The sequence below is a fragment of the Cydia fagiglandana genome, chromosome 9, assembly GCF_963556715.1.
Source record: "Cydia fagiglandana chromosome 9, ilCydFagi1.1, whole genome shotgun sequence".
In the NCBI taxonomy this organism is placed as follows: domain Eukaryota; kingdom Metazoa; phylum Arthropoda; class Insecta; order Lepidoptera; family Tortricidae; genus Cydia; species Cydia fagiglandana.
The window spans coordinates 4,535,997-4,559,172 of NC_085940.1; the positions used below are offsets into that span (position 1 = coordinate 4,535,997).

General features: G+C 36.5%; 1 protein-coding gene and 1 long non-coding RNA gene across 2 annotated transcripts in view; both read left to right on the forward strand.

Annotated features, from left to right (window-relative positions):
• The first annotated feature begins 283 nt into the window (after positions 1–283).
• Positions 284–23,176, forward strand: part of LOC134667223 (uncharacterized) — a 470,671-nt gene continuing 447,778 nt past the window's right edge. The window contains exon 1 of the long non-coding RNA XR_010098616.1: positions 284–361. This is a non-coding gene — a long non-coding RNA (uncharacterized LOC134667223). The remainder of the gene's footprint in view (positions 362–23,176) is intronic.
• On the forward strand, positions 8,635–10,065 carry LOC134667605 (uncharacterized). The gene is made up of 3 exons (XM_063525036.1): positions 8,635–8,939; positions 9,305–9,479; positions 9,934–10,065. Exons 1-3 carry the CDS (start codon positions 8,642–8,644, stop codon positions 10,043–10,045), a joined length of 585 nt encoding a protein of 194 aa, XP_063381106.1. The 5' UTR covers positions 8,635–8,641; the 3' UTR covers positions 10,046–10,065.

Here is a 23,176-nt window from a genome sequence, read left to right on the forward strand (position 1 = left end):
TAACCGTACACCTCTGCCCCGAGAAGATACCACTTAGCGCACTGTCAATGTCAGTACACGTGCGGTTTGTGGGTAATTTTTACACGAAGTTGGGCCTACAAGACATTGGGAGTCCCGTATAGCAATGTCCTCAGGATGTTGTTAAGGCTGACGAGGCACTGTAGTGCGTCAGGCACATTCAGTCACATTTTCCAAGAGATTCTTGTTTAATTTTGTGAGCAGGTTCTATAATAGTGATATAGTTTTTTCCAGTCGCTTTTCTGTGAAGGAAAACATCGTGAGGAAACCGGACTAATCCCAATAAGGGCTAGTTTCCCCTCTGGGTTGGAAGGTCAGATGGCAGTCGCTTTCGTAAAAACTAGTGGCTACGTCAAATCATGGGATTAGTTGTCAAGCGGCCCAGGCTCCCATGAGCCGTTGTAAAATGCAGGTATAACGCGAGAAACAAGAAGATAGTTTTTTCTTTTAATTTAGGAGTCAGGCGCCTTCGTATACCCTATACAGCGCTTAAGTTTCGAGCCAGAAGTTGAACCTGCGACCTCCGGATTAGAAGGCGGAGGCCAGATCCACTCGGCCACCCCAGTCTTATCCATCTATCCAAGATAATACGGATTATTTAATCAGAATGCCGCCAGGGCTATAACACCCTTCAAGTGCTCAATAACCGTTGGATAATCTGAGTCCACAGTACGTGACTTTCCGAGGACACAGTCCGTCGTCGGGCGCATTTTTCACGGGAATAGATTTTGCTCGAAGAAAAATTGCAAATTTCTGCAACGATCGCTACGAACATCACGACCCTGCTTTGTTCTCGAATGTTTATTTGACGTATCGAAAATGTATTGGTTGCTTTCGTTCGGCTTCGAGTCCAGTACACCCACTGAAATGTAGTACAAGTATAAATAAAAAAAATCAACACAAATCCACCGTCACCGGCAATAAAAAACAAACTGTCCCAACACGCATACTATTTTGAACTTATGTGTGGACCTAACATACTGTTGCTATGTTTGTGTGCTGGAGCGTAAATGCTCAAATTCAAATAAGATTAAAGTCATTTATTTACAAACAAGTTATACAGTGGTATTACTAAAAGAAATTAATAACTAACTTAAATCTAAAATAGGCCCTTGAGGCATTGTACCAAGGATGCTGGCGGCATTTCGTCGCTGTATCGCAATGCTGCAGCATGCTGGGTAGGGTGGTTCACTTTTGTATGGGAAAAATTCAAACTCTAGCTAGAAGAAAGGCCACCCTCTCATTTTGTTACACTTATTCTGTTGGCTAAATATGTCAAGTTTTGTAATCTTATCTCAACTACAAGGGGGTGCTCAAACACTTCGAAATTTTTCAAAGTTGTATGAAATCCAAAAAAATCAAGTTATTATTTTTATGTAAGTAATAGTTTTCACATTATTTAAAAGTGTGATGTAAAAGTTATTTGGTGAAAAACCATTTTAATTTCTATTTTTTATGATTTATTTAGGTGAAATTCTAAAAATCTTACTTTAGAAAAATTATAAAAAATAGAAATAAAAATATTTTTCTACTTAAAAACTTATAAATCACATGTGCCAATAATGTGTAAACATATACTTAAATAAAATTCTGAAAATTAAATACTGTTTTTTTTTAGTTTTCATACAACATACAAAATTTTCAAAGTGGTTGAGCACCCCCGTGTAGTTGAGATAAAATTACGAAACTTGGTGTATTTTATCAGCATAATAAGTTGATAATAAGTGTAACAAACTAAGGGGGTGGCCCGTCGGAAAATAAAAAAAAATGTTTTTTGAACCACCCTAATGCTGGGTTTATCGGGTTCAACTCCTGGAATCCTGGCTCGAAACTTAAGCGCCCTGATGGCCTAACTCAAATGTAAATTCGCCAACGAACTACCCCGCAGTTTGGGGAATTTTTGTATTGTGGTACGCGTATTTTATAGTCCCATGTTATTTTCAATAAAAAAAATGTAAATTGGTATTATATATTTTGTTTCTGAATGTAGCCCCCAGTCCGCTGGTGTAGCTACATGATACTTTATGTTACACTTCATTTAATGGACTGGAATGGATTTCTCAGGTTTCTGAAAAATGGCGGATCTTAACATTGTAATCGTCTATCCCTACATATAATATGTATATAGTACTTGCCTTTAGGTAATGTAACTCTACTTATATGGTTATACAGAGGTCAACGGAAAAGATTATAAGACGTCTTCCAGTCCACCTTACTCAGACCACCTTATAAAATATTTGTTTCCAAAATGTCTCTGGTAAAATAATCTAGAAGTTTTTTCTTTAACCTAAAATAAAAGCCATCAAATTTTATAATTGTAAAATAAGTCTTCGTCTTCGTCTAAGGTCGCCGTTTCCGTATTTCGATATACATACTTATATGTAGGTATATCAAATGTATGGGTGTTACGTTATAATTTCATATACTTACCCTGGCATTATTCTGAAACACTGAAACCAACCTGCGTAAATCAAACTTATCGTATTGTATACGCAATTATCTTAATTGGGCGCAATTGATTTTAATTTCACCGGGAATGGCAAGGAAAGGCAATTAAACAGTTAAATTTCAGGCCGATTCACATATTGGAATCAGTTTTGTACGGCCGGGTGCACTGACGTTCAAAAGTCCATGGAGATGTTTCCACCATAATATTAAGGCATTACGGTCGACATCTATCGATGTACTTTTGAACGCCACTGTACATCGTAAGTGTATAAAGAGGCATGAGCTCACAAAGAGGAATTCTCCACAGTTCACATTAGCAGCGGTTTCCTGCGGAGTCGAATAAATGTGGGCAATTTGCGAGAGCGTTTATCACCTAAAGAAAAGTTCTGGCGACGTCTGAAACTGCTGTAATTCGGCACCGAAATTCGAGGGTTAATCACGTAAGCTATATATCAACGCTTAATTTGATACGGGCAACTTTGTTTGGGATTCAGTCCTGGGTTTTCACAGCAACTCGAGGGTTTAGCAAACATTACCTTTGAGAGTGACAGAGTGTCCGAGCTTAGCCCGCGTCCGGTATGATATGAAAACTATGAAAACGTGACGCTTATCTTTACACAAACAGGGAGGAGGTAGCCGCTAATATATTTTTAGCATTAGAAAGAACTTGAAAGAAGGTAAGCGATCTTGACATGCCTTTTAATTGAAAAACGCATTTCAAAAATCAGTAACTATTACTTATGAAAGGAAAGCAGAAGAATATAAATGATCGTATTAGATTCATAATTATTATGTATTTGCCGTAACCAATTTTTAAAATGTGTTTTTCAATTAAAAAACACATCAAGATTGTTTACCTTATTTCTAATGCTAATAAAAACGAACTATAGGTACTACCCGCCGACGCCGACATAAGATTTGACAACAAACTTTGACACACAAAATAAATTGAATTAATAATCGTTAGTTAAATATTACCTACCTCGCTCGGCCAGACCTATAAGTTTTTCATTGTATTTTAGTAATATTAATCAATACGTTTCGTAAAAAATACCATGATATGTATTTTTTTCTATAGTTCGTTTTTTTAGCATTAGGCATAAGGTAAACAATCTTGATGTGTCTTTTAATTGAAAAACACATTTTATAAATAAGTTACGGCAAATATGTAACCATAATCTCTCAAATCCAACATCCTCACTCTGAACCTTGATAAAACTAAATATATTAACTTTAGCATAAGGAATTCCACCCAGCCAGATAATACTTTCAGTATCAAGGCCCACTCGTGTACTTACCCCTTCCTATCTTCTTGTAGTTGCTATAAGCTGGAGTCTACAAGAGTAACTAAGTATCTGGGACTACTTATTGACCAAAATCTTAATTGGATCTCTCAGATCAATTTACTCTCATCACGCGTTATAAAACTTATCTATATCTTTAAAAATATTAGACACCTAGGCAAATCACTGGTAAAGAGTGTTTATTCTGCTTTGTGTCAATCCATAGTAACATATGGTATTGAAGCTTGGGGAGGAGCCAAGAAATCACATCTGATAAAAATTGAACGGGCCCAGCGTGCTATTATCAAGGTCTCAACCTCTAAAAAAATAAGTTATCCCACTGCTCTCATCTATAAGGAGTTTGATGCTCTGACTGTTAGACAGCTATTCATCGTGGCTCTGATTTCCAGACAACACAAAAACACTTCTGGTGTAAAAACTCTGCAAAGACGACGGGATCGAGTCTTTAACATACCTCCCTGTAAAACAAAATTCGCTCATAACTTTCAGTTCTTCTTAGGACCCTTCTTGTACAACCGCTTAGCTAAACATATAGATCTGCAGAAGTACACCAACAGAAATTGCAAAATTGCTGTAACTGCATATCTCAAGCAACAAAATTATGAAGATACAGAATCACTACTTAAGATATCATCCTGATAATATGAAACAACATATATAGATAACATAACCAAAGACCTCGAATTGATTTTATGTAGAAGTATGTTTTTCCTGCTGAGCACTGTTGTCTGGCTATACTGTGTATTGTTACGCTTTGCTGACCGTTAAGTTTTATTTGCACCTATATACATACCTACACACATTTATTTATATAGCACACACACAGACACACCATGACTTCACAGACATATCACACGCACAATATACACTAATTAGCACTTTCAAATTATACATTTTTTGCATGTAAATCTAGTACTTAAGTTTATAACATAGCCTGTTTTTATTATTTTAATGTATTTACTCTGATTCATTACCTATATGGGGTGACCAACTATGACATCATGGACCGCGGGCAGAAGGGGAAGGGGGTAAGGTAAAAGTACGCTCCACCGAACGCTCAATATCCGTCCGTATCACCGAATTTCTTCTATTTTAGGCTATAAGTCGATTATTTACAGCTGATATTTACTTGCGTATTTTTTTTCCACGAGTTAAATACCTATCCCTTCAACTATGCCTCAGAGTCGGCCAATTTGTCCCGCAGTTGGGACGTGGCAACTGATCGAAACGGATCGTTGCTCCCGATTGCCACTTTGTATGGGCAACCTTAAAGAAATCGGTAAGAAGTTGCGTATATTTCTTAAGGTCATAAAACCTTTTAAATTTATTTCTGTGTTTCAAAGTATGGTTTTTCAGTGTGACTACTTAATTAGTTTGTGTATTTTAGTAAATTTAATTAATTTAGTGCAGTCATATTATCAGAAATTAAGCTTAATGTGAGTTCGGTGATGAGTACACCGACAATTTGATTGGAAGGTATTATCGAACAGCGTCCGAAATCAGGGAAAGCGTATGTTTTTGAAATTATTTTTTTAATGGTTGATTACGAACTATTTAGATTAACTACCTAATTTCACAAATAACTTAATGTATTTGTAATTTTATGAGCAATTGCCGAACAACAATAACCTATATAGATTATTATAAAACTGCGTTTGAAATGTTCATGTTTTACGACTTTTTGGCATCAAAATAAGGTTTTTGGCAAGACTATTATCAAACAATAATTTTAGATATTTTACGTCAGTATTAACAAGAACTTTATACATGTACGGTTTTGTAATGGATTCAAGTATTAAATTTAATGATAGATTTGTAGTTATACCACATTGATTACGATTAAAATACTATTTTCAAAATCCGTTCGCGAAATAGGTTCCACATATTTTCCATGTTTCGTTCACCGAACGGCCGTTCGGTGAATGGTACCCATGGTCTCTGCTACCGAACTCATGTTTGCGTTGGCCATGTTTCTATTCGACGTTCATGAGAATATCATCCTTATTACGATAACGGCTAGGTCGATATTTATATGTTTATTTTTTGTGACCATTATTTCAATGCCAGCGCTTTTCAAACTTTAGACATACTTATTGGACGCCTGATAATAGTCTTGGAACGTGGACAAAAAAACTGAATAGGATAATAAAAATAATGAAGCATGATGTTCAAAAATTTTTTTAGATTCCTCTCGTCGTGGGCGATTGTGATTTTTTAAACTTTTATCTTTTGTTATGAAATTCCGGGGTTCACATACAGGGTGGCTAAAAATTAACTACATTCCCATTCCCAGGGAGGTTTTCGGATTATACTGAGCAACTTTTACTATGGGACCAACTCCGAAATCGTGAAAAAAAAATTTACCCTTCCATAGAAAATGGATCAGCCAAAATTTATGAAACAGCCAAATTATTTTATACATATGCGTACATGTTTTATAATTGTTGCGTACCTTACTTACTGACTTATTTTTCAAAAGAATTATTTCAATAAAAAAGACACGTCAAGATCGCTTACCATCTTTATAATGCTAAAAAACGAAGCATAGTAGGGATTTAATAGTGAACTACTGAAGTTTGAGCACCACTCAACACCATATTTTCATACAATTATTTCCTAGTTCGGTAATGCGGGCTCCCTATTCGGTATAATGTGCAAATCACGTTTCTTAGTTCGGTAAACGGTAAAAACAAGGAAATTGGAAGAAATGACTTTAAAAATGTTTTTAATACACGTCCAATCATTTCAGTAATTTATAGGGATGTTTAAATGAGGACAAATTTATCTATGTTTCTATTTTAGTATTGAACATATTCGTAAGAAAATATCAGAACGAATAAAAAAATTAAACGTAAGTCTAGGGCTTAAGCATTCGGTGAAGCGTACATTTACCTTACCTTGCCGTAATACAGTGTAAACTAGTACGGAGGGTAGCTTGCTTTCGCTATACCTTGCATATCCATAAAAGTAAAAATATATCCATATGTATAGCAATTTACCACACCGCATTTTGTACCTAAGTTAAGTTCTTATGTAAAGTAAGCAATAAATATATTGATTGATTGATTGATTGATTGATTGATAATGAATCTAACTAATACGATCATTTATTTTCTTCTGCTTTCATAAGTAATAGTTTTTGATTTTTAAAAAGCGTTTTTCAATTAAAAGACATGTCAAGATCGCTTACCTCCTTGCAAGTTCTTTCCAATGCTAAAAAAACGAACTATAGCTAACGTAATATTTAGTAGGTGATGCGCACTATTGCGCACACTTTGTTGATGCAGCGCTCGCTCGGCTGTGTCTAGAAAATGTTCAATATTTCCTGTTCGAAAATCAATTTGCTCCGATAGAGTGTTAGTCGGCAGCTCGTGTCTTCTCATCTGTGAAGAAAGTCACGTATTTATTATGATGTCACACGATTTTATATAGGTACTTATAGCAGCCATATAAGGTTGGTGATTAGGATTTTGGGAAGCACTTGGAATATATTTATCCTCGTAACCTAATCTGAGTGACGGAGTCTGAATAAATTTCGCCAAGAACAGATATAGAAATAACAGTGTTTACACAAATGTAAAATATTAGTTGATGGAATCATTATACATATACAATCATCCTTTGAAATATGTATTTCTAAATGAGAACGACGTTGGCCTAAATACGGAATATCACATACACCAAAATCTAAAATATACGAGCCGATCCTTAAACACGTAACGATTTTTGCGTATCTTGATTGCCTACCGATATTTTAGCAATAAATCATAGAGATTTGATGGCGTTTGAAAAGGGGGAGAGAATTATTGGAAATTAATCATGCACGACTGTGGTCAATCGAGCTCAGTCACGACGGGTAAAAAGGTTAAAAAATAGCAAATCGATATAAGGTTAAACGAGAGGACGGATGGAATAAGTTTCGCCGGCAGAAACTAATCGAACGCAATTAATCTCGACCAATCCCGGCTAATAGTATTCGTAATGAGAGGAAATTTTAATCACACGGCTCTAGAGCATGGAGAGATTACCGGCCTAACGCGTTTAGAGTTTACCCTCGAATATTATATTAGATCAAAGGCCCAAAATTAAATTCGTACCCGCAGCGGTGATAGCGAGGATCTAGCTTACCCATGAATATTAAATTTAATTACATTCGTTTCGACATTCGCTCGGATAAAGACAATGAATAATATAGCAGTAGTTGAATATGTCTTTGTTCAGTAGGTATCGATGGAAATATATCCTGGAATGACATCATAAAGATCAAAGAGAGCGTGAGGGTTAAGGCTCATCGATTTCACGGTCAATATTTCATTGACTATGCTTTTATTTGGGAAGGCCAGGAAGTGGGACTAAAAGCGAGTGATAAATAAAGATCCTTTCAGACATGTGATAGTGCCCTCCTCGGCAATATTTCGCGACGGGCTGAATGTATCCCTGATCCTTACGTTTGTAATTTCACGTCTGGGAAGTTCGCTTTCTCTTTTTGTTTGTAATGTAAATTTTCCTCGTTCGGCCAAGAACTTTGTCTAAATCTCTCCCATTGTCCCGGTCCAATGTCGGATAACAGGAGATTTAATATAGACGCCTGTAAATTCCGTGCCACTTACGGCGTGTCGAACTCGAATTCTGTATTTCACGCAAGATTAGCTGATTACACGACGAATCCCTTCTTATTTAGGGTCGCTCTTTTGTGTTCGTACAAAATGATGTCTTATGTCGTTTTAGTAGGTATGATTGTCAAACGGGTAGCGATATCTGAGATGGTGTGTTTTGCGTTAAATCGATTAGATGTACCGTATACTAATCAAAATGATAGGTGTTCAGAAAAACATATCCATTCCGCCAGTTGTTTTTATTCCCACGTAAAGATGTTTCACGTTGTATTTATTTGTTCTCTGATATTCCATATCCCAGACATTGATGGGACGGTTTATACAGTTGCTAATGCAACCGATAAATTTACCGATTTTAAGCTAAAATATAATAAACAATATAAAAACTTGTTTGATGAAAGTAATCATTATTTGGCATTTGTAAACAACTTGAATGCCGCTGCGGCACTGAATGCTACATCGCAGGGGAGCAAGACCGTCTATGTGATGAATAAATATGCAGATTTGGACCCGGCGGAAGTTGAGGAAAGCTACGCTATTCACTTAAAGACTTGTGAGTGCAGTTGGAGTACCTATTTACTTAGGTCGATGTTACTACGTCACGAGGCAGAACCTTTAGATATTAATATAAAAGTAAACTCTACCTCTAATGGCTCCTTAAGCCAGTTGAGGGTAGACGAAAACAGACAGATCTGGGTGGTTTTGTATTTGGTTGGTTATTTGGTTAACCAATAATTGTTATAACCACCCGAAAATGTACAAATTGTTTGTTTACTTTTATTTAAATACCTACCTAAAGATACAGAGTATAATGTTGAATAATTCTGCAAAAGCTATGTTATCTTTTCTGTTAAGTATTTGGAAGTTTAGCTTAGTTCTACGAATTTATAGCTTGTTTATTAATAAATTTTAATTTAGATGATGCGGTCAAAGAAGGTGATCATCAGGAGGCATTAAGAAGTGATCATGGAATTGAAATTAATGACGATAATCTGTTTAATTTAAAAGATTCAGACGAACTTTTTCAAAAGTATATTGAAGAGGAACACAGAAGCTTCAAGGACAAGCGCGATGGCTTTTTACATTTCTACAGGTAAGTAGTTAAATTATTGTACTTACTATTGTACTACTAGTTTTAATTTTTAATGACATTTTGTGAGAGATTTTTTTTTTAGTTTTTCGGAACTTATGTGCGAAATATTATTTGATATTTAGGTACCGGTTGCTTTTCGGTGATGGGCTTATCCCAATAATGCCTAGTTTCCCCTCTGGGTTGGGAGGTCAGATGGCAGTCGCTTTCGTAAAAACTAGTGCCTACGTTAATTCTTGGGATTAGTTGTCAAGCGGGCCCTAGGTCCCCATGGCAAAATGCCGGGATACCCCGAGGAAGAAGATTTAAGTAAGAAAATATTCTTAAAAAAACTTTGTCAACGTAATCATATTTTTGGGCACCCTGTAAAACATGATACTTATTTGGAACTTTTTTTCTACACTTCTATGGCTCTATTCTTCTTTGAACTATTCTTTGCTTTCTTATATTCTTCCAGATTTGTTAAAACACTGGCACAGAAAAATAGAGGCATCTACGAAGGCAGCGATACTCCGGACCTTGGGCATTCTGCGGATATATTGACTCAAAGCAAAGAGTTCTTTTATTAAGACTCCACAAAGGCCGTCATAATCGTATTTCGCCTGGATATAATAATATTTCTGGTTCTTTAACTTTCGGAAATTAATTTTTAGCACTGATGTTTTCTGCAGTCCAGTCTACTGTAATATTCTATATTATCCTTCCTTGTACAGTACAGGAAAGAAAGAAAAATTGTTACCTACTTTCTAATCGTGACTAATGATTTATCATTAAAGAGACAAAGGTATGGTAGAAATATTTAGGATTTGTAGACCCTTTTGTGACTTGATTAGTAGAATAAGTACGGCCAAGGAATTTGCTTTCTTTACCATACCATTTCATACATTGTGACGGTGGCAGTAATATCAAAATTAATAAATGGCTAATGTATCCATTTATTAATTTTGATATATACCTGTATAGGTATACCTAATATTCTTTGGTATAACACATAGGTAACTATTACCAACTAGCTGTTGCCCGCGACTTCGTCCGCGTGGTATCTTATCTTCAACATTTTACATCTTTAGTACCTATAATTTACATATCCAAGCAATGTTAAAATTAAGTACTTTTCTTTTTTAGCAAGTTGTATGAAGTTTTAAGTCAAGTGGATTTTGATGTTGGTTGCTGAAATTACTTTTCTTGTATTCTCATAATAGGTACCTATGCCCTTATACAAAGATTCAAGTTCCGCATTCCGCACTCACAAAATATCTGATCACCATACAAACTTTCAACCCCTTTCTCACCACCTTGGGGGATGATTTTCAAAAATGCTTGAATTAGTTTTCATGTTTTTTAATTTATTACCTTTTTTTCCAAAAAGTTAAAGTTCCTAGCTTAAAATTAAATTTACACCGCAAGACGAATTTTCATTCCCTTTTTAGCCCCCTTAGGGATTGAATTTCCAAAAACGTTGCAATTACTTTTTTTTGTAATCGGCTATTATGTCTTTCTTAGAAGTTTCAAAGCATATTTGTAATGGATTCAAACTTTGAACCCCATTTTAACCCTTTTAGGGGATGAATTTTACAAATCGCTGAAATCACTTTTATTGTCTTCTAATAATATCCCCAAATACAAAGATTCAAATCCCGCGCTCGAAAAATTGCATGATATCCATACAAACTTTCAACCCCGTTTTCACCACCATAGGGATGAATTTTCAAAAACGCTGAAATTAGTTTTCTTGTATTATATTATAATACCTTTTTACAAAGTTTCAAGTTCCTAGCTTCAAATAAAATTTGCACCTGAAGACGAACTTTCATCCCCTTTTTAACCCCCTTAGGGGTTGAATTTCCAAGAACGTTGCAATCACTTTTTTTTGTAATCGGTTATTATGCCTTTCTAAGAATTTTCAAAGCATTTGTAATGGATTTAAACTTTGAAACCCATTTTAACCCTGTTAGGGGATGAATTTTACAAAACGCTGAAATTACTTTTATTGTCTTCTAATAGTATCCCCAAATACAAAGATTCAAGTCCCGCGCTCGAAAAAATGTTTGATATCCATACAAACTTTCAACCCTTTTTTCACCACCTTAGGGGATGAATTTTCAAAAACGCTGAAATTAGTTTTCTTGTATTTTAATAATATATCTTTTAACGAAGTTTCAAATTCGTAGCTCAAAAGAAAACTTTAGCCCCATACAAACTTTCATCCCCTTTTTAACCCTGTTAGGGGATGAAATTTACAAAACGCTGAAATTACTTTTATATTCTTTTAATAATATCCCCAAATACAAAGATTCAAGTCCCGCGCTCGAAAATTTTTTTGATATCCATACAAACTTTCAACCCCTTTTTCACCATCTTGGGGGATGAATTTTCTAAAACGCTGAAATTAGTTTTCTTATATTTGAATTTGATACTTTTTTACAAAGTTTCAAGTTCCTAGCTTAAAATAAAATTTGCACCCGATGACGAACTTTCATCCCCTTTTTAACCCCCTTAGGGGTTGAATTTCCAAAAGCGTTGCAATCACATTTTTTGTAATCGGCTATTATGCCTTTCTACGAAGTTTCAAAGCATTTGTAATGGATTATAATTTTCAACCCCTTTTTAACCCTGTTAGGGGATGAATTTTACAAAACGCTGAAATTATTTTTCCTGTCTTCTAATAATATCCCTAAATACAAAGATTCAACTCCACCACTTGACATTTTTTTTGATATCCATACAAACTTTCAACCCCTTTTTCACCATCTTAGGGGATGAATTTTCAAAAACGCTGAAATTATTTTTCTTGTATTTTAATAATATATCTTTTTACGAAGTTTCAAATTCCTAGCTTAAAAGAAAACTTTAACCCCATACAAACTTTCATCCCCTTTTTAACCCCCTTAGGGGTTGAATTTCTCAAAATCGCTTCTTATCTCTTGTACACTTTATAAATGCAATCTGGTGTGCAAATTTCAACTTTCTGGCTTTTGTAGTTTGGGCTCTGCGTTGATGAATCAGTCAGTCAGGACACTTGCATTTATATATATAGATATATATATATATATTGTTCGCGTGAAATAAACAAAACGATTTACTAATAGACAATAAAAACCCATAGTTACATCCATATACACACAAAAATCGACGTATTTTTATAACCTAATTTGCAAATACCTTGAAGCTTTTACAAACCCTATTCTAAATAAACCCTGCATTCACGTTGTTTCGCGGGCCACATAATGTAAGCGGGGCTAAACGAAACAGCATTTGTACAGTTCAAGTCTAGCCGTAGATTCTTCCCGGGAGAAATCCGGTGGTGGTACTTTAGACTAGGAACTTGGTACCGGTTTGCCTAGGTCATTGATTATAGCAGTTTCGTCTGGTACAACGTACGTCCATGTTATATAATTATACCTTTTAAGAGTACATTCTGATTGTATAGCTGCAGCAGTAACGCTGCACTGCTAGTTTATTTATTAGGTAGTACCTAAAATATATTTTACACGTCATACATTTTTAAATAAACTAATTACCTACCTACTATCGATTCTTAACGATAACGAACATTCCACTTTCGACCGCAACAGACCGCAATACGACAACAATAGAAATATAACCCGACTACTTATCCCTTTAGGTTAGGGGATAAGTTCGACTTTGTACACATTTACTGTATTCTCTCTGTGTTGTGTGTGTGTACTTGTTTTGTGCAATAGTGTTATACTAGGTACTACTTATCAAGGAAACTTACGTTTCCCAATACTGCAACGGCAGGGAGTATCCCAAACGACGTAAGTAAACTTTTATTCGGCTCCTGCACTCACTAGCGGAATAGCGCTTAGCTTAAACCTTTCAATCTGGTACTCCTTTGAACGGAATCAGAGATAACTACACATAGGTGAAATAGTATTCAAAGCCGTGTAGACAGCGTGGTTGCAATCTTATTCAAGATTTATATTAAAGATAAATAAATATGTTAAGCAAAGTTAATATTTTTTGCATTAGTTAGAGCAGTTGGCACAAAAGCCTCCATTTACTGGAAAAAGCCCAGAAAAAATACGTAAGTCCAATTCTGCATTCTATAAGCACGCGCGGAATTTCCCTGTAATGTAAAGCATGCATTTGCTTAATTGACATTTAATTTGGAGCATTCTCAAAGCTAAATTTGACCCTTAGGCACTGGTCCCACCGCGAGCTAGTAAGCTATGAGCTATCGGCTATATACACGAACAAAAGATAAGCACTCCCGTGTAAATAAAAGAGACACGGCGATATTTATAGCTCACCGCTGGGCGAGTAACTATAAATATCGCCGTGTCTCTTTTATTTACACGGGAGTGCTTATCTTTTGTTCGTGTTTATAGCCGATAGCTCATAGCTTACTAGCTCGCGGTGGGACCAGTGCCTTAAAAATAGAAAAGGGGCTATATTGTCCATGATTGGAGAAAATAATAAATACTGTTTTAATTTTTTAATTAGGTAAGTATGTATGTAAAATCACTTGCAGTATTTTTCTTTAAACAAATCGAAAACAACAGCGGTAGAAATTAGACTCCAAATTTTTACCATATTGGTTTCAAATGTCCTTTGTTATTGAATATTTTTTTGCAGATAGGTACGATTATAACGAAAACGTAGTAAGTATTCTAGGAATAAAGCACACCGAAAAGCGATTTATTGCAGCATAAAACTTTAGAAAGCGGATCGTTTGCCAATACTATCTCACCTGCCAGGGTCTCCGGTGCCAATTTCAAATAAGCGAGAACACTGCAATACCAAGTGGACTGTGATTTCATTGGCACTCCCTCCACTAACAGAACTTGGAAAGTCGAGTTTACAAACATCTTTACACTTACTTTTTTTTTTTTACACCAGCAGTCTGTGGGTGAACTACACACAAAAACAGTACAGTGCCCTGCGCGTACAGTATAATAATGCGTTTAGCGTGCTGATGGGGCTCCCTCGCTACTGCAGCGCGTCAACAATGTTTGCGGAGGCGCGCGTGAATAGTTTTGCTGCCATTATGCGCAAAAGAGCCACTTCATTGTTATGCAGAGTGAGGAACAGCACCAACAGCATCCTAGCCATGTATGCAGATAGGTTTGATGGGGCCTACCTGAACCACTGTGGTGCACTCCACATGTGCTTAAATTAAATTAATTAATTTATATTATTATGTAAATATATATGTAATAGATAGTCAATAAGTTGTGTGTGTATACCTACTAACATTAGTTGTAAGATTAAAATGTGTCACTAACGAAATTGATCCTTTGTTGGTCTTAAATAAATCTAATTTAATTTAATTTAAAATTTACTTTAATTTAATTTAATTTAAAAAAAATAATTTAATTTACAAGCCAACCGTCCAAAAATATATTCACACTCGTAGACACTGGCAATAAGGCCGTGCTGAGGCAAGCATGCCCGCCAGAGTGTAACTATGATTTTTTTTCTAAGGAGTCAATTTTAATGCATTCGTGTGTCGGCTTCCGACAACACTTATATCGTCAAGAAAGATATATCCGAAGGCGTTTCAATAATCCCATTATTCTTCGATGCAGTCTTAATTGTTTTTCATTGCTCATCATGTTCTGAAAGTGGCTCATTGTTTATCTATGAAGTGGGCTGAAAGTGATCGTTTCTGCCCTAGGGCAGATCACGATTTTACTATCCAAGTACGTTTTTTTACGTTAAGCAATAATCTCTATTCTATACGAGTATGTATCCATTGTATAATTTCCATTCCGATAGGTACTTAAACTCAGGGCGCTTTACATTGGTATGTTCGACTATTGTTATGTATATACACGAGAAGGATAAGTATCTCATTATGTAAACTGTATGATCCTTTAAACGAGTAATTTATTTGCATATAAAAACGGAACAAATGGAACACTTCTCCCTTCAAACCCTCTCCCTTCTCCTCCTTTCTCCCTTCTCCCTCCTCCTCCTAACTCCCTTCAAGCTGACTTAGTGAGTATCCGCGTCGATTGACACTCAATTTCCTTTATCTTTAGGTATTCTTAGGACTTGAAAAACCGGGCAAGTGCGAGTCGGACTCGCGCACGAAGGGTTCCGTACCATAATGCAAAAAAAAAAACAAAAAAAAGCAAAAAGAAAACGGTCACCCATCCAAGTACTGACCCCTCCCGACGTTGCTTAACTTTGGTCAAAAATCACGTTTGTTGTATGGGAGCCCCATTTAAATCTTTATTTTATTCTGTTTTTAGTATTTGTTGTTATAGCGGCAACAGAAATACATCATCTGTGAAAATTTCAACTGTCTAGCTATCACGGTTCGTGAGATACAGCCTGGTGACAGACGGACGGACGGACGGACAGCGAAGTCTTAGTAATAGGGTCCCGTTTTACCCTTTGGGTACGGAACCCTAAAAAGTGGCTCCTTTAAATCACTACTTATCCTCTTAACGAGCGTGCGTTTCCTGCTATTTACATTTACCTTATCTCGGGAAGGCAAGGGCTGAAAGCACATCGCCGCACAGAATCCGCAATGAGGCGAACAATGGATCATCCGGATATTGCCTGTCAACCGCGCCACCGACGGCACGCGAGGACCCCGATACTAGCTTTGGCCAGGAACACACACATAAAGAATGACCCCTCTTTTTAGGGTTCCGGACCCAGAGGGTAAAAACGGAACCCTATTTAAGACTCCGCTGTCCATGTGTCTGTTCGTCTGTCTGTCTGTCACCAGGCAGCGTAGCACGGTGACGTTTTTATCCCTTGTCACCATACCTGTCACGTTCTAACAAGTATGTAAGTGCGAAAGGGACGCGCATAGTGATAGTCGATATAAATGGAACCGTGCTGCGCCCGCAGGCTGTATCTCATGAACCGTGATAGCTAGGCAGATGAAATTTTCACAGATGATATATTTCTGTTGCCGTTCTAACACATACTAAAAACAGAATAGGTACCTATATAGGTACTTATAATAAATATTTAAGCGGGGGCTCCCATACAATAAACGTTTTTTTTGCCGTTTTATGCATTAATGGTACGGAACCCTTCGTGCGCGAACCGACTCCCACTTAGCCGGCGGAATACTATGCACTCTGATATTGCATTGCGGGGAATCTTTGATTTATGTTTTCTCTAATGCCGCAGGGCATTTGGAAACAATAAAAGTAGCGTTAACGTTAGGTACGTTACGTATGAATAATTGGAATTTTTATATAACATACCTATTACGTATTTACTTATTAGGTACTTTTACTCGGCAATGTATATTCGGGTCAAACAAGTTGGGTTATTTCGAAAATCGACAATAATTTCAGATAAGATAAGATAAAGATAAAAAATAGTTTATTCAAGTAGGCATATTACAATGCGCTTATGAACGTCAAATAAACCTTTACCGGCTCCAACCGTACACCTCTGCCCCGAGAAGATTTAAATCCCCCCTCAATTGGAGGAGGGTATCCCAATACGGGACCGGCAACAAACTCGGCGGGACACATCTTTTCAAAACATTATTACGTCTTATAATTAACATGCATTACGAGTAATTAAGAAAAATACAATTTAAATTACTATAGAATTCATGCAATTATACTCAGTGAGTACATAACTTTATAGAATTTGATATAAAAAATAAACATATATGTACATGAAATCACAAATACGTAGCTCTTTCAGAAAACATATCAAATCTTACAAAAGGAAAAGAAATTAAAATCAATAAAAGAAATGAGAATACATATTATATGAATCTGACTGATTGTTATGAGATGCTTTTATACAATTTGATGTGCTTTCTTACCTGAGCTGAGTCACCTTTAACTCTACACATAATACAATATTTTTAATTGCTACTTGTCGTTATTATAGTTTCTGGTTTGGACCATGCATGTTTGTCTGTCAAGTAGTCCTCGACTCTGTAATAAGCCTTCAACATCAATGACTTTTTTAAGTAATTCTTAAGAGCTGGAAAGGGTAATCTTAAAGCATCCTCAGGTAACTTGTTATAAAAATGAATGCATTGCCCAACGAATGACTTCTGTACCTTACGAACACGAAACTTTCTGATAGCAAGCTTATTTTTATTTCTAGTATTATAGTTATGGACATCAGAATTCTTAGTGAAGGAGTCTAGATTCTTAACAACATAAATAATACTATCATATATGTATTGGGAAGCTTACTTAAAATATTAATTTCTTTAAAAAGGTCTCTTAATGATTCACGCACCCTTAAATTATATATAGAACGAATGGCTCTCTTTTGTAAGACAAATATAGTCTGTATGTCAGCTGCTTTGCCCCAAACCAGAATACCATATGACATTACACTATGAAAATAACTATAATAAACAAGGCGAGCTGTCTCAACATTAGTCAATTGTCTAATTCTCCTCACAGCGTAAGCGGCCGAACTTAATTTGTTTGCTAGTGTTCTTATATGAGGACTCCATTGTAGATTTTTGTCCAATGTTAAACCAAGAAACAGTGCTTTATCTACCATCTCTAAGCATTCATTATTCAAAAGTATCTTAGTATCGACTGGTTTAACATTCGGCAAAGAAAATCGAATGCATTTAGTTTTCTTAGCATTTCATCATATTGGAGTCCATTTGAGATGTACCTATATATATATCCTTTTGTTATATTGTTCTGCATTGCTCGTAACTTGGATCTACTTAATATAAAAATATGTATATAGGTATATGTAAAAAAAGTAGACAATATTACAAAAAAAGCACGCAAAGCCGGAAGGGAAATAATTTGCATATAAACTGCATATATGCAATGCAACTAATAGATCTTAAAATACCTATAAGTGTAGTTACCTACAGATACTTGGAGCATGAAAAGTTTTAAAAATCTAAATGCCGCTCATGGCTCTCCTAGTTCTAAGCATCTACTAACGGAACTCATAAACAATAACTTATCTCGGCATTGTTAGTATGCTCCGTCCGCAATTCTAGTCAAGTGCTGAGTGGAGATACACTCTCGTGCAATATTACGCTACGTCTTACGTAGGCGAACAACGCGCGAACGCGGCGCGGCGCGGCGCGGCGAAAGCGGCCGCCGCCGCGCCGCGCCGCGCCGCGCCGCCTGACATTCGCGTGCAAATCGCGCCGCACCGCGTTCGCAACGAGATCGCTTACGTAGGACACTTCTATGGGCATCAAAGGATTGATTTCGCCGCGCCGCGCCGCGCCGCGTTCGCGCGTTGTTCGCCTACGTAAGACGTAGCGTTAGACGGATTACTGAGCTTGCGAGTAATAACCTACGTGTAATTAACAGATAGGGTGCCTTGCTCCCTTTAAGCGATATAATCAATACCTATCCGTGTTTATAAGATGTCAATAGGGTGGTTGGTGGTGGTGTCAATCTGCGTAAGTAAACATAGGTGATAGATAGACAATCTGATTGGTTTCGGGTAGCGACAGTGGCGGATTTGCAGTCTTTGCCGCCCTAGGCCCAAGCCCTGTAGCCGCCCCTTTCTCAGCACTAGTGATCCAAAAGACTCGAGCCCTGTGAGTCTTTTTTACGGCTCGCCTCATCTCTTGACGCCTAAAAGGCTCAAAGCCTTTATTATTTCATTAGTAAAATAGGCTTTTAGCCTTTTAGGCGTCGTGAAATGAGGCGAGCCCTAAAAAAAGAGCTAACAGGGCTCGAGTCTTTTGTATCCAGGGCTCGGAACCGGTATTTTTTAAAAACCCCGAAATAGACCAATATTTTGAATTATTTTATGCTTTTTACGTAAGACTGGATCATGTATTTAGGTAACGAATTTGTGTTATCAGATTGTTTAATTAAAAAAGAAATAATAAACCAAAGAACGAAAAAGAACGTAATAATACCGGTATTTTTGTATGGAGCAAATACCGGTTTCCGAGCCCTGTTTGTATCACTACTCAGCACCCATCATATTGACTACAATTTGAGTTATTTCTTCTTATCATTAGCGAATTTCCTGTCACAATTTACCGTCCTAGGCCCGGGTCTACTGGACTTTTGGGCTAATCCGTCAGATTAGTTTGTTGAAGTCGCTTTTATGATTACATTTTTGAGAAAATGTCAATGTTCTAAAATACCTAATTATATTATTTTCCGCGATCAGATTCTATTCCATTCGTTCCATTGGCCTCACTCAATTTCAAGAAATATTTACGTAAGTACCTAATCAATAAAAATTAAAATGGCATTTCTATGTTCGTCCTCTGAATATATTAGCTTAATTTGATGAACAAGTATTATGATATTAAAGGTCGAATAACTGATCCGCAAAGCATCGAGGACAAACCTAGGGCGGGGTGGGAAGCCCATCCCGGACACAGGAAGAATTCACAATGAGCGGATTGGAATATATCACCCGTCCCCTGATAGTGTGACGTATTATACAGGCTCAATTCATGTTGTATGTTAATGCCTGGCGGGTAACGATTCGCGATAAAAAGATCGGGTCAACAGATTTGTGATGATTAACTAGAGAAAAATAGAAGGAATAAGCTTCATTTGGCATACTTTTGATACGATCTTACGTATTTAGAGATGAATATGGGTATTACGTCAAGCCCGACTAGCCCGAGGGAACGTAGATGATATCATAAGTTAAGTCTGAATAGAAATACCTAGTAGAATAACTAACTCAGATAGCTGGTGTGACATGAAGGAAATGAGCTCTGTGTATAAAGCTAGATTCACATTTGCCTGTCGTGACCGGGATCGCTTGTGATGCGACACAACACCAGCCGTCATGTCACAACAGACGGCATCGGAGAAATGTGAACGCAACCATATTAAATGTATGATTCCGATACTGTTTTGATGCATCACAACACAACACGACAGACAAATGTGAATCCGACTTAGATAATAGTACCTACTACCGTACAGAAAAGAAACTTCCCACATAACCGAAGTTTGACAGCGATTCAGGGACGAATCATGCTGTCCCTTTCGTCTATTTAGGATTATCCAAATTCAATCATTATCTTATCTGTGGTCGTACACGCAAAGGGGCGTCAAGTTGTGACAACCCTAATAATTGCTCGGAGCAATGATGAGCCGAACCTGTACATAAGAAATCAAACACCACTGAATAATAAGTAGGTAATGAAACTGCACATGCACCTTCAACTTCGGACTAGCAAGCGCAGCGTAGGACGTCCACCCACAAGATGGACGGACGACCTTGTTAAGGCCGCCGGAAGACGCTGGATGCGGGTCGCTTCCAACCGGCACGAATTGAGGTCCAAGGAGGCCTATGTTCAGCAGTGGACGTCTTATGGCTGAGATGATGATGATGATGATGATGATTGTGACGTCTAGGTTCTGTTGTTGTATTGCGAGGTAATAAATAAAACTCAGTTGGTCAGGCATGTGCTCCGCGACCCGTCTGCACGGTATGACAGTTGACAACAGAATGTCGACCTGCAGGTAGTTCGCATTGCACTTTTATTGTGTAAACGTCACATCTCTTCCTTTTTATAAATGATTTATTTATTTTACATTATGCGTTAGCTATGCAACAATAGTTCAACCATCTCACATCTGTTTATCTTATAACTGCTAGGTTAATTTAGATTCTAATTCGACTTACTGCCACCGGTCCGGAAAACAGCGTTAACCTCAGACCCCAGAAGAACCGGTGGAAGAAACTCGGCTAGGTGTATATATATTTATTTCTCAACAGTTCAACGATAAACATTTTTAACAATATCAATCTTGGAATATTTAGAACTCTTCCTAGTATCTCTCTCAGTTGCTTAGCGGTCAGCTGGAAGAGACCCCTTAAAAGGATAAGTTCATCTTTGTACATATTTATTCTCTTCTCTTATTGTTATGTACTTGTTTAGTGTAATAAAGTGTTTTAATACAATTATGGTTTTACTTTTACAATGTCAGTCCCTGTCCTTCTCCTTTTTGCAGTTTTGAGTCTGTTTTCTTTTATTCACATTGATAACTCGGGGTTTAAATATCTTACGAGTTTAACCTTAATTGCTACACATTTTCTTTGGATGCTTACACTTTTCTAGGTTTTTCCATTAGCATTCAAGCTATGTACATGTTTCAAACATTAATATCTATTTCGAGAGTTTCCAATAAAATTGTTACAAGCAGGTTGCTTTCTAATAACATCTCGTACCTGTACATTATTTATTGGCAACAGCCGATTGCCTCAGTTTTACTTGGGTTGTTTGATAGGTAATACAGTATAATATATAGATAGGATGCAATTTATAATATACGTAAATGGTCCAATGTTAAATAAGGTAAAAAGTCTTACAAGATACATCACAACCTGTTTAGTTTTACTTGTGTATTGCCGGCCTAGCCAAGGTTACAATCGCCATCGCTTCGACAACGAAAAGCATTATGTCTCTCTATCACTCTTCGATATTAGTGCGACAGTGACAGCTGCGTTCCGATCGCTACGGAGCGTAAGCGATTGGTATCCCGGCTACGCGGCCTGGTATGATATTTACGCAACCATGATCTATACCTACCTACAAGTAGATTTCTATTACTCAGGTATAATGATGTAGGTACCTACATATTTGACCGTTATTATTATAAATTGCATTGGATTGGATATATTATTTTATTACCGTTTTTTAATTAATACAATACTTGCTGAATACAGATCAATACCTGTTCTGTTAATCTAGCAACTTACTGTTACTCATATATTTATGTCATGAAAACAACTCCAATACTTGCTTACTAATTGGAAGTTGATTTTAGCCTTGACTATAGTCTACAGTAGCCCTTGACTACAATATACAGTCTTAATTTGATCATGATTACAGTCACATTAATTATTATTATTTTTATAGACATTTTGTTTCCATTAGGTTCAATCATTTAAAAATATATTATAGAGCAAAACTAGCACTTGTGTATGTTCATTTTCCTGCCTTGATTGTGGCATACGAGTATATTGTTTAACTCTAATTATTTATATTTTACAAGGAACCAATGGAATGTCATTACCATGAACAGATGAACACGGTTTCACTTTACTTTATTATTTTTCCGTTGCTTTAATAAAACCCTAGGCCATTTTGGGTTTTCGTTCATATTTGGTACTAAGTACCGAAAGTACGATAATTATTAAACAACGACTTAAGTAAATCACTCTCTGATAATATATGTAATATATATGTACTCTTGAAAATATAAAGAGGTTCGATCTGCAACCTCAATTTACAAGGTTTGTTTGATTTGTTAGTCTCAACCTCAATTTGGCAAACTGTAGTTTGGTGCAATCAAGATCACGTCTGGTCCTTAGGGTTTTATACGTACACAGTATAAATTTCCCTCTAACGTGCCTTTTTATTACACTTAAAACTCATGGCTATCTGGGTAATTGTCCGATATTGATGCCATCACTTGGCAGTCCGTTTTACGAACTTGGTTACTATTTTCGCATGTGTATGTTTTCACGATTAGGAACAAGTCATATATAAAGTAGCCCAGTGGGAGTGCAAGGTTTCACGCATCGCCACTGATTGGTACTTTGTTTTTATTTTCAGCATTTACTTTAGATACCTACATGTGTGGCATTGTGACAGACCCAGCGTCTATTTATTTACCTTTAATTTACCTTTGACCTGATTGTCAATTTATAGAATTATGTGTTCTTATGGCACTAAAATTAGTTGATTGGCTTTAGGTAATTTATTTATTTCTGGACTTTTATCTAGTCGGCCCGTCGACTTTTATCGGTATTCATTT

What these genes read in the sequence shown, in the direction of transcription:
- LOC134667605 (XM_063525036.1), top strand. Translation starts at nt 8,642, where the DNA reads ATGTTTCACGTTGTATTTATTTGTTCTCTGATATTCCATATCCCAGAC. An exon ending in CGCTATTCACTTAAAGACTT is followed by an intron (nt 8,940 to 9,304) that starts GTGAGTGCAGTT and finishes ATTTTAATTTAG; the next exon opens with ATGATGCGGTCAAAGAAGGT. An exon ending in GGCTTTTTACATTTCTACAG is followed by an intron (nt 9,480 to 9,933) that starts GTAAGTAGTTAA and finishes ATATTCTTCCAG; the next exon opens with ATTTGTTAAAACACTGGCAC.